The sequence below is a fragment of the Diabrotica virgifera genome, chromosome 2, assembly GCF_917563875.1.
Source record: "Diabrotica virgifera virgifera chromosome 2, PGI_DIABVI_V3a".
NCBI lineage: Eukaryota > Metazoa > Arthropoda > Insecta > Coleoptera > Chrysomelidae > Diabrotica > Diabrotica virgifera.
The window spans coordinates 138,172,993-138,186,053 of NC_065444.1; the positions used below are offsets into that span (position 1 = coordinate 138,172,993).

The following is a 13,061-nucleotide window of genomic DNA, read 5'->3' on the forward strand; positions in this document are numbered from 1 at the left end:
AGAGAGATCATTGGTGATCAGGACCATCTAGAACTAAGAAAGATAACATCCCACGAGAGGAAGAAATTATCAAAGTATTACAAAAAATTGGAAGAAAAAGTTCCCGAAGCAAATCGCATTCCATCTGAATGTCTGACCTATTGTATATAGACAAGACGAAAACGGCGAGTTCGTTGGAAAATATATTCCCATGAGATATTTTTGCATAATCACATTCGTGAGGCACCCCAGGTGAGGTTCAAGAACTCGCCCACACGAAAAATGGTCCAAATTTTTTTATTGTAATCAAATTGCAAAAATAAATTGTTTCGGTCAGGACAATTTTTTTTTAGGTTTTTTTGGACCATTCTGGACAAAAAAGGTCTGTTGTAATGTTTCTCTAAAGTTGATAGTTTTCGAGTTATAAGCAATTTAAAATTTGAAAAACGCGAATATGGCCATTTTTAAGACTTAATAACTCGGTTAAAAATTATTATTATGAAAGTCAGAAAGTGACTAAATCAAAGTTTACAGCCCCCCTACATGATCCTGAACAAATTTGTGTCATTAATTTATTACTAAGCTATTATTTTTAATTATTAACAAGGAGTGGTAAGATCGTATTGACGCGGCTGCAAATGTGAGTGCGAGTAAGATGCACCATTGACTGCTGGAATGGCATCTCTCTCGCACTCACCATTGACGGCAGCCTAATACGTGCATGGCGCTCATTATTATTACTTATAAATAACAGCTTAGTAATAAAATAATGACAAAAATTTCTTCAGGATCTTATAGGGGTGGCTTTAATCTTTAATTTAGTCACTTTATGACTTTCATAATAACTTTTAACCGAGTTATTAAGAGGAAACAGTAGCGATCAACAGGTAGCAAAAACGCGTTCCAAGATTGCGGCTGTAATTTTGAATATTTTTTCGAGATATTTGGCACACGTATTCGTAATATAATAAAGAATGGCGGTATAGAGCCCAATTTGAAAAAAATATATGTATAAATTACTCTGTAATTAAATACAATATTAAAAAAACGAGCCTGTACCGCCATTAAGAAGAACAAAAAAAGACACTTTCTTTAAATAAACTTTTTTATCCGATGCCTAGATTTTGTGTCATTTTGGAACTACTAAAATTTTTTATTTCATTAGTAGTTCCAAAATGACACAAAATCTAGGCATCGGATAAAAAAGTTTATTTGAAGAAAGTGTATTTTTTTGTTCTTCTTAATGGCGGTACAGGCTCGTTTTTTTAATATTGTATTTAATTACAGAGTAATTTCCACATATTAATATATTTTTCAAATTGGGCTCTGTACCGCCATTCTTTATTATATTACGAATACGTGTGCCAAATATCTCGAAAAAATATTCAAAATTACAGCCGCAATCTTGGAACGCGTTTTCGCTACCTGTTGATCGCTACTGTTTCTTCTTAAGCCTTGAAAATCGCCATTTTTCGTTTTTTTCAATTTTAAATTGTTTATAACTCGAAAACGATCAACTTTAGAGAAAAATTATAAGAGACATTTTTTGTACAGAATGGTCCAAAAAACCTAAAAAAAAATTGTCAGGGCCGAAAATATTATTTTTGCAATTAGATTTAAAAAAAAAATAAAAAAATTGGACCACTTTTCACGTGGGCGACTTCTTGAACCTTATTCTGGGATGTCTCACGAATGTGATTATGCAAAAAAATCTCATGGGAATATTTTTTCCAACGAACCCGCCGTTTTCGCCTTGTCTAATAAGCAAGCTATTAGAACTGATTTGAAAGCAGTTAAAAGTACCAGAAAACTAGAATGTAGGTATAATTGTACCTATTCACAAGAAAGGAAATCAAACAATTTGTGATAACTACATTCTTTTACCATCAACTATCGGGATATTGTTAAAATATAATAGGCAAATACCAGTGTGGAATTAGAAAACATAAATCAACTATCCGCCAAATATTCCTTCTAGACAAGCTTTGGAAAAAACATTAATGGAATTTTTTATTTATTTAGCTAATGCCTCGACAACTAATGGTCATTAGCATGGTAGGTACGGTAAATTTTTACAGTTAGGTACCTAGTGATATGTGTAGTGTGTGTGTTGAGTAAGTGTCTTGTTACTTTGCAAAGTCGACGTCATGGTCTTTGCAAAGAGACGCTAATTGTATCCGAACGTCTGCGGTCCCTCCGGTGAGTACCGATCCGAAAAGGACAGAAACCATTTTCATTTATTAATTTATAATAAACGAAAAATTTCTGACCCTGGTGAGATTCGAACTCACGACCTTTAGGATTTTTCGATCCAAAGGTAGGCGCTCTTACCACTGAGCCACGGAGGGGGTATTAATGGAACTGATACTCACAATTTGTTGATTTTAGATGTGCCTATGATAGTGTAGATTCTGTAGATATAAACACACTATACAAAGCCATGGTAGAATTCAATATCCCAATACACTTATTGAAATTGGTGAAAGCAACCCTCTCAACAGTCAAGTGGAATATTCGAGTGCAAAACGGAGTACCAAGAACTTTCCAGACACAAATAAGACTTGAATAAGGAGATGCCTATGCCTATTGTGCCATCTATTCAACATTGCCCTAGAGTATCTGGAATAACAACAAGAGGAACCATTAACAATTAATAGAAGTGTACAAATACTAGGATATGCATACGACATCGTGATTATAGCAAGAAGAAAAGCGGACCTAGTGCAATCGTTCAAGGCTTTGGAAACAGCAGCAAAAAGAATGGTCCTACACACTAATACTAGTAAAACTAAGTATATGAAGCCTTCATAATGAAGGTAACAAATAATAAGCAACTAGCAAAACCCGAAGATTTAACTGTTGGAACACATACTTTGAGAGGACTATGAATAAGCTACCCTTTGTAGGTAATTGTGTTTTTCATAAATACCCTTTTTTCTTATTTATTGCATAACATAAAATACAATTTCAAAATAATATGTTTTTAAAAGCCCTAAGTAATACAATTTAAAAAAAAACACTAATATTTATGATACAATATAGTAAACTTGTGCCTTGTTTGTAAGTTGAAAAAAAAATAATTGATCAAATAAATTTAACAGTAATATGTAATTATTCTAACCTGGTGAATGTACTATGAGTGATGTTTCCCTGAGATAAATCTCCTCCTCTATGTGAGTATATCGACTATGATGTTTACTTCTACGCATTTCAGCTTCTAATTCACCATCATCACTAATAATTTCTTCTTCACCGCTTTGGATTTCTCCTGCTTCTGGGCCAGAAAGATCTTCTGAACTCACATCAGAATATTCAACGAGGGGTTTAGTTTTTACCTTCGCTAGACCTACGTAATTATTTGTTGAACCTTTATCATCTCTTTTAAGCTTTTTAGATTTCTTACTGTGTTTGCCATGCCGATTTTTTTCCATTTTTTATTTATTAATTAATATCTAATAGCACTACCCAGCACATAGTATATTGTGCTGGTTTGCCAGAAGGCAGCTGACTCCTAGGGAAAGTCCACATACTCAAAATTTTATTTGAAAATGATTATATATGTGCTATGTTCATATGAAGTCTTTCAGTGTTGCCAGGAATTTTTAATTATACTTTTTCTAAGTATTGTGCAATGCAGATTTGTTTTGCTAAAATAAAAAAATCACATGAACTATTTCTAAATATTGGCATAAAACTATTGTAATAAATGAAAAATTGTATTTAAAGCTTGATAATTAACATTCATATTCTTTGTTTAATGTCATTCAGCTCTTAATTTTATCAGTTACATTCTAATTAAAATTATTTTTGCTTATAATATTTTAAAGGTTATTTTTGAAAAATTTCAACATGCAAAATTTATGTTCTCTGCTATAACATTTCTAATCCATCGTGCTATAGATTTCTTAAAATATGTTTATTTCTTTTGGATCAGTACCTAAATATTTTTCTGTTCGATTTCTTTTCAATTTCACTATTTTCATCCTATCTTCAAAATTGTGAGGGAATTAAGCATTTTTTTCGTGCCATATTTTATAGCCATTCTTTAATTGAACTTCCACTTACATCGCTACTATACCTCGTGCCTTGAAGAATAATTTTCTTACTTTCATCCCCGCTGGATGCAACTAGCTGGAACACAGAATATATGTGTTTTTTACACAAAACTTTTTACGCAGTATCTACCGTTGCTGTTAGAGATTGCAATTGCTGGATCCACCATCCAGCAAATAATGCTGGATCCAGCAGCGCGGATCCGCAAACGTGTCAAATTCGAAATCTTCTTCTTTATGTGCCGTCTTCTACCGAAGGTTGGCGACCATCAAACGATAGGTTTCTCTGTTTTGTGCCGCATGTATTATGTTCGCAGCTTCTGGTATTTGAAACCATTCTCTCAAGTTTCTCAGCCAGGATTTCTTCTTCCTGCCCAAACCTCTTCTACCTTCAATCTTGCCTTCGACGATAAGCTGTAGCAGACTGTACTTATCATTACGGAACACATGGCCCAGGTATGACGCTTTCCTCCTTTTAACAGTTGTTAACAATTCCAACTCTTTACCCATTCGTCTCAATACCTCTGTGTTGGTCACTCTGTCTGTCCAAGGAATTCTCAGTATGCGTCGATACAGCCACATTTCTAGAGCCGCTAACTTCTTTATAGTTGCTGCTGTTAACGTCCACCCTTCTACTCCGTAAAGTAGCGTAGAGAGTACATAGCATTTTGTGGCGCGCCATCGGAGGTTAACGCTTAGGTTGCGGTTGCTTTAGGAGCTAAATTCGAAATAAGTTACTTAATGTCGTCATTAGCCTCTTTATTGAAAGCCGGGAGTCGACAACTTGCCATTCTATCGCGCTGGCAGTAGCTCAGTATGCTGGAAAGTTTCTAGAGCTTAAAAGTTTGCATCGATAAAGCGTTGATATACATTGATTCTGCGATAAAATTCTCTGCAGACGAGTGGTCAATAATCAATGAGTTAATCGCCACTTTTAACCGGCTGTAGAAGCTCTTTACAGAATAGAGTCCACTTTCATAACGACCGACACAACCATGAAATTTGTCTTACGACAAACTAAATAGCCAGGACTCTAGCCTTAGTGCCGATCTATCGGAAGCACCACGCAACAGAATCACGGAACGGCGTCTCTATGAGATTACAGGTAGGTACATTAGTGTATTTACAAAATCAAAAAAAGTATGACGAAGGACTAAACAATCCTGGTTACTTCCCCATGCCGAAAAAGAATGCAATGCGACAAGAGATGAAAAATTTGTTGATTCGTATAAATAAACAAGTAACTGTGGAACCAGTGCAAGAGATAATGGAAGAAGATGGGCCAACTAATCCGGAGCCTGCGAATTTTACTTTGGAACAAGAACTTGAGATTGAATTGAAACGAGAAAGAGAAAACATTTATAGCCAAAAAACTGATGCTCAAAAAAGATTACGAAAAGATTTTGGAAAAGGATATGGCGGTTTATGTGCCCGAAGGAGTGAAAGGCGATCGTTTGTCAATGGTCTATGACTATTTGATGACCTTAAAACCGAGCAGCACAGAGGCCGGAAGGGCTTTCTCCGCAACCGGCTATAATATGTGCAGTTTGTGCGAAGTAAGTAAGGCCTATGTTTTTAAGGTATCACTTACATAAAACTAAATAATTCATGTTTCTGTTAAAAATTTAGCATACAGACAAAAAAACATTAAAATCGTGTTTTTATTTTGATTCCACATTTTCCTGAATCCGCGCTGGATCCAGCTGGCTTCAGGCCAATCTTGCAAAAATCCAGCTGGATTGAAAATGCTGCAATCGTTGCTGTATCATTTTTCACTAACTTTAATGAAATTGAAAGTATAGTTAATTCCTATTAAAGGTAGTAAAAAACATAAAAATTCCACAAGAAAACCGCTTCAGATTCATTCTGCAACATATAGTGCATGAATTGTATTTTCGAAAAAAAAAATCTCGCTTGTTTCAACCCAATGGAATTTTTTGTTAATAGATTATGGATTTCAGATGGGTCAATTGACCTCATAGACCTTTCCGTACTGCGACTTCTATGTCTGTGTTTATTACAACAGATCGACGCTTCTAAGAAAGCCTATCATACAAGGGCATACAGACAAGATATGTTACCTGCTCAGGTTCTGAGAAAGCGTTCAAAATATGGCGTCTCAGAAGGTTGCTTAAAATTCCATGGGTTAACTTATTGAAGGTCTTAAGAATGAAGAGGTCTTAAGAAGAGCGAATACCCAAAGACGGTCCTAAACATCGTTAAAAAACGAAAGCTATATTTAAGAGAAGACAAAAATATATCTTTTAAAAACATTTTAATGAGCAAAATTGCAGGTCGGAGGGTACCAGATCGCAAACAACACTCATGATTCAGCGGCATAAGAAACTTGTTCGACACACCTGATAACAGTACAATTAGTAGAGGATACGATATAATAGGTCTGGATCCCGCGTATGAAAAAAAAGTTGATTAATAGCAAGCTGAAAATTTGTTAAAGGCGGGTTGACATGATCCAAGTGTACTTTGTCCAAGTCCACTTGGATGCAGCGCGCGCAATACTTGGATGAACTTTGATCGTATGAGCGGTTTGACACGTTCCAAGTGTTTTTCATCTTCATCCAAGTCCACCCTCCTAGTCTACTTGGACGCTGCGCGCGCAACGCTTGGAAGCTCCTTCGACCGTGTCACCACCCTCGTCAAGTATATTTCCATCAACAGGTTCTATCCAAGTCGCATCCAAGTCTAGTAGGACGGTGGCCAACTTTCTTCCAAGTAGCATCAAAGTACAGTTACAATGGCGTGGCATCGGAAAATATAAAACGGCATATAAGTACAAATAGAAGAATATATATATATATATATATATATATATATATAGTTAAATACAGCACCTAGAGACTTGCAGTTTTTTTGCATTATGTTCAGGATGACGTCAGGAAAAAAGTCTACTATAAAAAAATAAATGGAAATGCATAATTGCACTGTAAAGTGCATAAAATGCATCCAAAATTGCATAAATATAAAAATAAAGTCAAAATCAGTATACTAAGGAACAAAATTTATTATTTGGGGGGCTTTTGGGGTCACTGAATACGATTACGCCATCAGAACTGAACCCCGGATCACCTGGTGCTCAAGGTCACGACAAGAGACGTCATCTTCTGGAGTTTCGATGGTTTTCGGCATTAAATCGGTGCAAACGGATTACTAACGGGTTTTAGTGGTCGCTAAATACATTGTCAGATATAAATAAAGTTTATATAAATTTGATATATACATAATAGACGAGGTCATTTAGCACAAAATAAATCAATTTTTAAATACAGCACCTAGAGACTTGCAGTTTTTTGCTCTATGTTTAGAATGACGTCAGAAAAAAAATATACTAATCAAAAATGGATAGAAATGCATAATTGCACTTTAAGGTGCATAAAATGCATCCAAAAGTGCATCAACATGTCAAAATCAGTGTACTAAGGACCACATTTTGTTATTCGGTGGTTTTTTGGGCCACTGAACACTGGTACGCCTCAAAACCGACCCACGGATCATCTGGTGCCCAAGGTCACTGCAAGGGCGTCGTCTTCTGAAATTTCGAGGATTTTTGGCACTAAATTGATGTGAACGGATTACTCATGGGTTTTTAAGGTCGCTAAACACGAATATGCGATCAGAATTGATCTCCGGAGTACCTGGCGCCCAGGGTCGCTACTAAGGCACGTCGTCTTTTGGGGTTTCGAGAGTTTTCAGCATTTAATTGATGCAAATGGATTACTGGAGGGTTTTTGAGGTTTCTACATACGAACATATCATTAGAACCGACCCCCTCTGCACCTGGAGCCCAAGGTCACTGCAAGAGACGTCCTATTCTGGAGTTTTGAGGAATTGCGGCATTAAATTAGTAAAAATGAATTACTCGGAGGTTTTTGAGGTCGATAAACACGAATATGCCATCAGAACAGACAAGGTCACTGCAAGAGACATCATCTTTTGGAGCCTCTAGGGCATTCGACAAATTGATGCAAACGGATTGCTTACGATTTTTTGGGATCGCTAAACACAAATATGCTATCAGAATTGAATTCCGGGGTACCTGGTGCCCAGGATCGCTACTAAGGCACGTCATCTTCTGGATTTTTGAGTGTCTTCGGCATTAAATTGATGCAAATGGATTACTTAAGGGGTTTGAAGTCGCTAAACCTGAATTACTTTCCCATTACGGCCATTAAGCGGATTAAAGATGTGAAATCACCAGGACCTGATGAGGTGCATGGTGAAATTTTAAAGCTATTAGAGGCACAACAAATTACAGCTCTTACGAAGTTATCCAACAACATATACGAGACTGGTTACTTACCAAAAGACTGGCTACTATCAATATTCATTCCACTTCCCAAAAAAGCCAACGCTAGAAAATGTGAAGAACATAGATTAATTAGTTTGATGAGCCATGTACTTAAAGTACTCCTTACTATCATTCACTCGCGCATATACACCAAATTAGAAGAACAGCTGAATGAAGTTCAATTTGGATTCAGATCAGGACACGGAACGAGGGAAGCACTTTTCAGCTTGCAAGTTCTAATACAGAGAGCCAGGGATGTCAATTGCGATGTGTATGCATGTTTCATAGATTTCGAGAAGGCATTTGATAAAGTCCCACATGGAAAACTAATCGATATCCTAAAAACATTAGGACTCGATGGTAAGGATATAAGACTCGTTTCAAACTTATATCTCCGACAAAAAGCAACAGTTCGATTCGAAAATGAACTGTCCGAAATCTTCACGGTTGAAAAAGGAGTCAGACAGGGTTGCATACTGTCACCAACATGATTTAACATATACTCTGAAAACATCTTTAGAGAGGCCTTGGACGAATCAGAAGATGGTATTGCAGTAAATGGACAACTTATAAATAATATTAGATATGCAGACGACACAGTATTGCTGGCGGATAGTGCGCAGGGGCTCCAAAGGATCATGGATAATGTTGTAGAAGCATGTAACAAATACGGCCCAAAACTAAACTGTAAGAAGACAAAAATAATGATCATTAGTAAAAACACCAATATAAACGCCCAAATTACAGTAAACAATACACCTCTAGAGAGAGTACAGAAAATATGCTATCTGGGCTGCAACATTAAGGATACTTGGGATCATAGCTACGAAATAAAAACTCGTATTGAAAAAGCCAGAAGCTCTTTTAACAGTCTTAAGAAAATTCTCTGCAACTTGTCTTTAAGTATCAATATACGCATAAGAATTCTTAGATGTTACGTCTTTAGTGTCCTCCTATGCGGAGTTGAAAGCTGGAGCCTGACAGAAGATGCCATAAAACGGTTAGAGGCGTTTGAAATGTGGTGCTACCGACGTATGTTGAGGGTCTCATATATACACCACACAACTAATATAACTATTCTCCAGAGGCTAGGAAAAGACAAAGAAATAACACCGTAAAGAACAGAAAATTGGCTTACTTCGGCCACATTATGCGTAATGAAAAATACCGACTGCTGCAGTTCATTTTACAAGGCAATATTGAGGGCAGGAGAGGTCCTGGACGTAGACGTATATCCTGGCTGGCCAATCTTAGGAAGTGGACTGGTCTAACGTCAACTGATCTATTTCGAGCTGCCGTAAATAGAATAAGATGGGTCAATGTGGTCGCCAACATCTCCAGAAGATAGGCACTTTTAGAAGAAGAAACCTGAATACGCAATCAGAATCGACCTCCAGAGCACCTAGTGCCTAAGATCATAGCAAGGGACGTTATTTTCTGGAGTTTCAAAGGTATTCGGCATTTAATTGATACAAATGAATTACTGAAAGGTTTTTGAGGTAGCGTAAGACGAATATGCTATCAGAACCGACCCCTGGTGCCAAGGATCACAACAAGGGGGCGTCATCTTCTGGAGTTTCGAGTGCCTTTGGTACTACATTGATGCAAATGGATTACTCATACGTTTTTGGGGTTGCCGAATATGAATACGCCATCAGAACAGACACCGGTGTACCTGGTGCCTAAGGCACTTCATCTTCTGGAGTTTCTAGAGTTTTTGGTACTAAATTGATGCAAAAAGGTACTCTTATGTTTTTGGAGTGAATACGAATATGACTTAGATGAAATACCTTGGAGTATCTAGTGACCACGAAGGATCACACTATCAAAATAAAATATAATAAATCGATTTTGAAATAAATGAACGAAAAACGCTGTCAGATATAAATTTAGTTTATATTTATAAAGAATTAAAAAAATTGCATAGTACAACATTATTTTAATAAACAGTCCAAGTAAAATAGCAAAAATGTTACCAATTTGAACGTTTTCTTTGAACAGAAACTCAAAAAATTCCGAGTACTCGGTGTGTACCAATTTAGTGTCGGAATGCCTCAAAATTTTAAAACATGATGTGCGTAGCAGCCACTCTGGCCACTAGGAACGCGGGGGGTCGGTTCTGATTTGATATTCGTGTTCAGCAAACCCAAAAACCTATGAGCAATTTGTTTGCATCAATTTAGCACCGAAATTTCTCGAAATTCTATAAGATGATATACTTTAGCCACCAGGTGCTTTGGTGTCTGTTCTGATGGTGTATTCGTATTCAAAATGTGTTTTCGATCGAAAACTCTCGAAAATCCAGACGGTAACGTGCCTTAGGCTTATAGGTACTCCGATGTCTCTTCTGATGGCGTACTTGTGTTCAGCAATCCCAAGAACCCTTTAGTAACCCGTTTGCATCAACTTGGTACCGAAAACTCTCGAAACTCCAGAAGATGACCTGCCCTAGGCGCCAGGTGCCCTGGTGTCTGTTCTGGTGGTGCATTCGTGTTCAACAACCCCAAGAACCCATGAGTAATCCGTTTGCATCAATTTAATGCCGAAACCCTCCGAAACTCCAGAAGATGAGCTGTCTTAGGCACCAGGTGCTCCGTGGGTCAGATCTGATGGCCTATTCGCGTTCAGCCATTCCAAAAACCCTCCAGTAATCCAGTTGCATCAATTTAATGCCCAAATCCCTCGAAACTCCAGAAGATGACGTCCCTTGCAGTGGCCATGGTCACCAGGTGCTCCGTGGGTTTGTTCTAATGGCATATTCGTGTTTGGCGACCTCAGAAACCCCCCGAGGAACCCATTTGCATCTATTTTATGCCGAAAACCCTCGAAAATCCAGAAGATGACGAGCCTTAGTAGCGATACTGGACAACGGGTGCTCCGAAATTAAATTCTGATGACATATTCGTGATTAGCGACCCCAAAAACCCAAGTAATCCGTTTGTATCAATTTAATACCGAAAGTCCTCCAGAAAATGACGTCCCTTGTAGTGACTCTGGGCACCAGGTAATCCGGTGGTCTGTCCTGATGGTATATTCGTGTTTAACGACTTAAAAACCCCCCGAGTAATCCATTTTTATCAGTTAAATGCCGAAATCTCTCAATCTCCAGAAGAGGACCCCCTTGCAGTGACCTTTGGGCTCCAGGTGCACAGAGAGTCGGGTTTGATGGCATATTCATATTCAGCGAATTCAAAAACCCGTAAGTAATCCGTTTGCATCAATTTGATACCGAAAGCCCTCGAAACTCCAGAAGATGATGTCCCTTACAGTGACCTTGAGCACCAGGTGATCCTAAGGTCTGTCCTGATGGCATCTTCGTATTTAACCACCTCAAAAACCCCCCGAGTAATCCAGATACATCAATTTAGTGCCGAAATCCATCAAAACTTTAGACGATGACGTGCCTTTGTAGCGACCCTGGGCACCAGGTACCCTGAGGGCAATTCTGATGGCATATTCGTGTTTAGCGACCTCAAAAATCCGTAAGTAATCCGTTTGCATCAATTTGACATCGAAAGCCTTCGAAACTCCAGAAGATGACGTCCCTTGCAGTAACCTTGAGCACCAGGTGATCCAGATGTGTGTTCTGATGGCATATCCGTGTTTATCCACGTCAAAACCCACCCGAATAGTCTAGTTACATCAATTTAGTGCCGAAATTTATCGAAACTCCAGACGATGACGTGTCTTTGTCGCGACCCTGAGCACCAGGTACTCTGATGGTCAATTTTGATGGCGTAATCGTATTCAGTGACCCCAAAATCCCCCAAATAATAAATTGTGTTCCTTAGTATACTGATTTTGACTTTTTTATATTTATGCAATTTTGGATGCATTTTATGCACTTTATAATGCAATTATGCATTTCCACCCATTTTTGCATAGTAGACTTTTTTTCTGACGTCATCCTGAACATAATGCAAAAAGTTGCAAGTCTCTAGGTGCTGTATTTAAAAATCTATTTATTCGGGTGTTTTTAGTGCTAAATGGCCTGGTCTCTATACACTTTGTGTATTGTTATGTATGTACAGCCGGTTCCTAAAAAAACTGATACGACTCTTAGTAAGATTTGATCATGTTGAGCAGTGTATTTGATTGATCTGACATTATATTTATTATGACATACAAATAATAAAATAAACAAACAACAAACAACTGATTACATATTATGTTAATTCATAAATTGTACTAATTATTAAGGTCTAAATGTTTATATTATTTTAAATCTATCTAAACTTTTATATTAACTATCTAAATGATAGTTTCTACATCAAATAGATCACATAATTATTGTAAACGTGGATTATACAATACAACAAAACAAATTAATATTCAATTCAGCCCTGTAACTTATTAAAATAAATATTATAGAAGTTTTCAGGGACTTTCAGCCCTCGGTAATAATGTAGTCTTTCATTCTGAGTTTAAATTTTTCAAAAATATTTATTAGTTTTCTCAGGATTCGAAGAAAATGAATACAATTAAAATACATTGAGAATTTTGACATGCGTCACAATTTTGCATTAACTCAATGTAATATTCTAAACTGTTAAATTCCAGCTTCCCTAATTATTTGACATCAAAAGACATTAGAAACTATTTGTAGAGGATTGAAATCTGTATTGAAAACAACTGTTCAAATTGGTCTACGTAATTAAACATATTCCAAAATTTTGTAAAAATGTAATACATTTCAGTTTTCAGCCCAAACTTAGGCCACACAC

General features: G+C 37.0%; 1 protein-coding gene across 3 annotated transcripts in view; it reads right to left on the reverse strand.

The window, feature by feature from the left end:
• Positions 1-13,061, reverse strand: part of LOC114338480 (cyclin-dependent kinase 12) — a 324,741-nt gene that overhangs the window by 242,179 nt on the left and 69,501 nt on the right. Inside the window, exon 2 of one of the 3 annotated variants that reach the window (XM_050643997.1) lies at positions 3,101-3,626. In XM_050643997.1, the coding sequence (XP_050499954.1) occupies positions 3,101-3,410 (310 nt within the window). In that variant the 5' untranslated portion in view covers positions 3,411-3,626. The remainder of the gene's footprint in view (positions 1-3,100; positions 3,627-13,061) is intronic. The other 2 variants (XM_050643999.1, XM_050643998.1) reach the window with 2 other exon arrangements.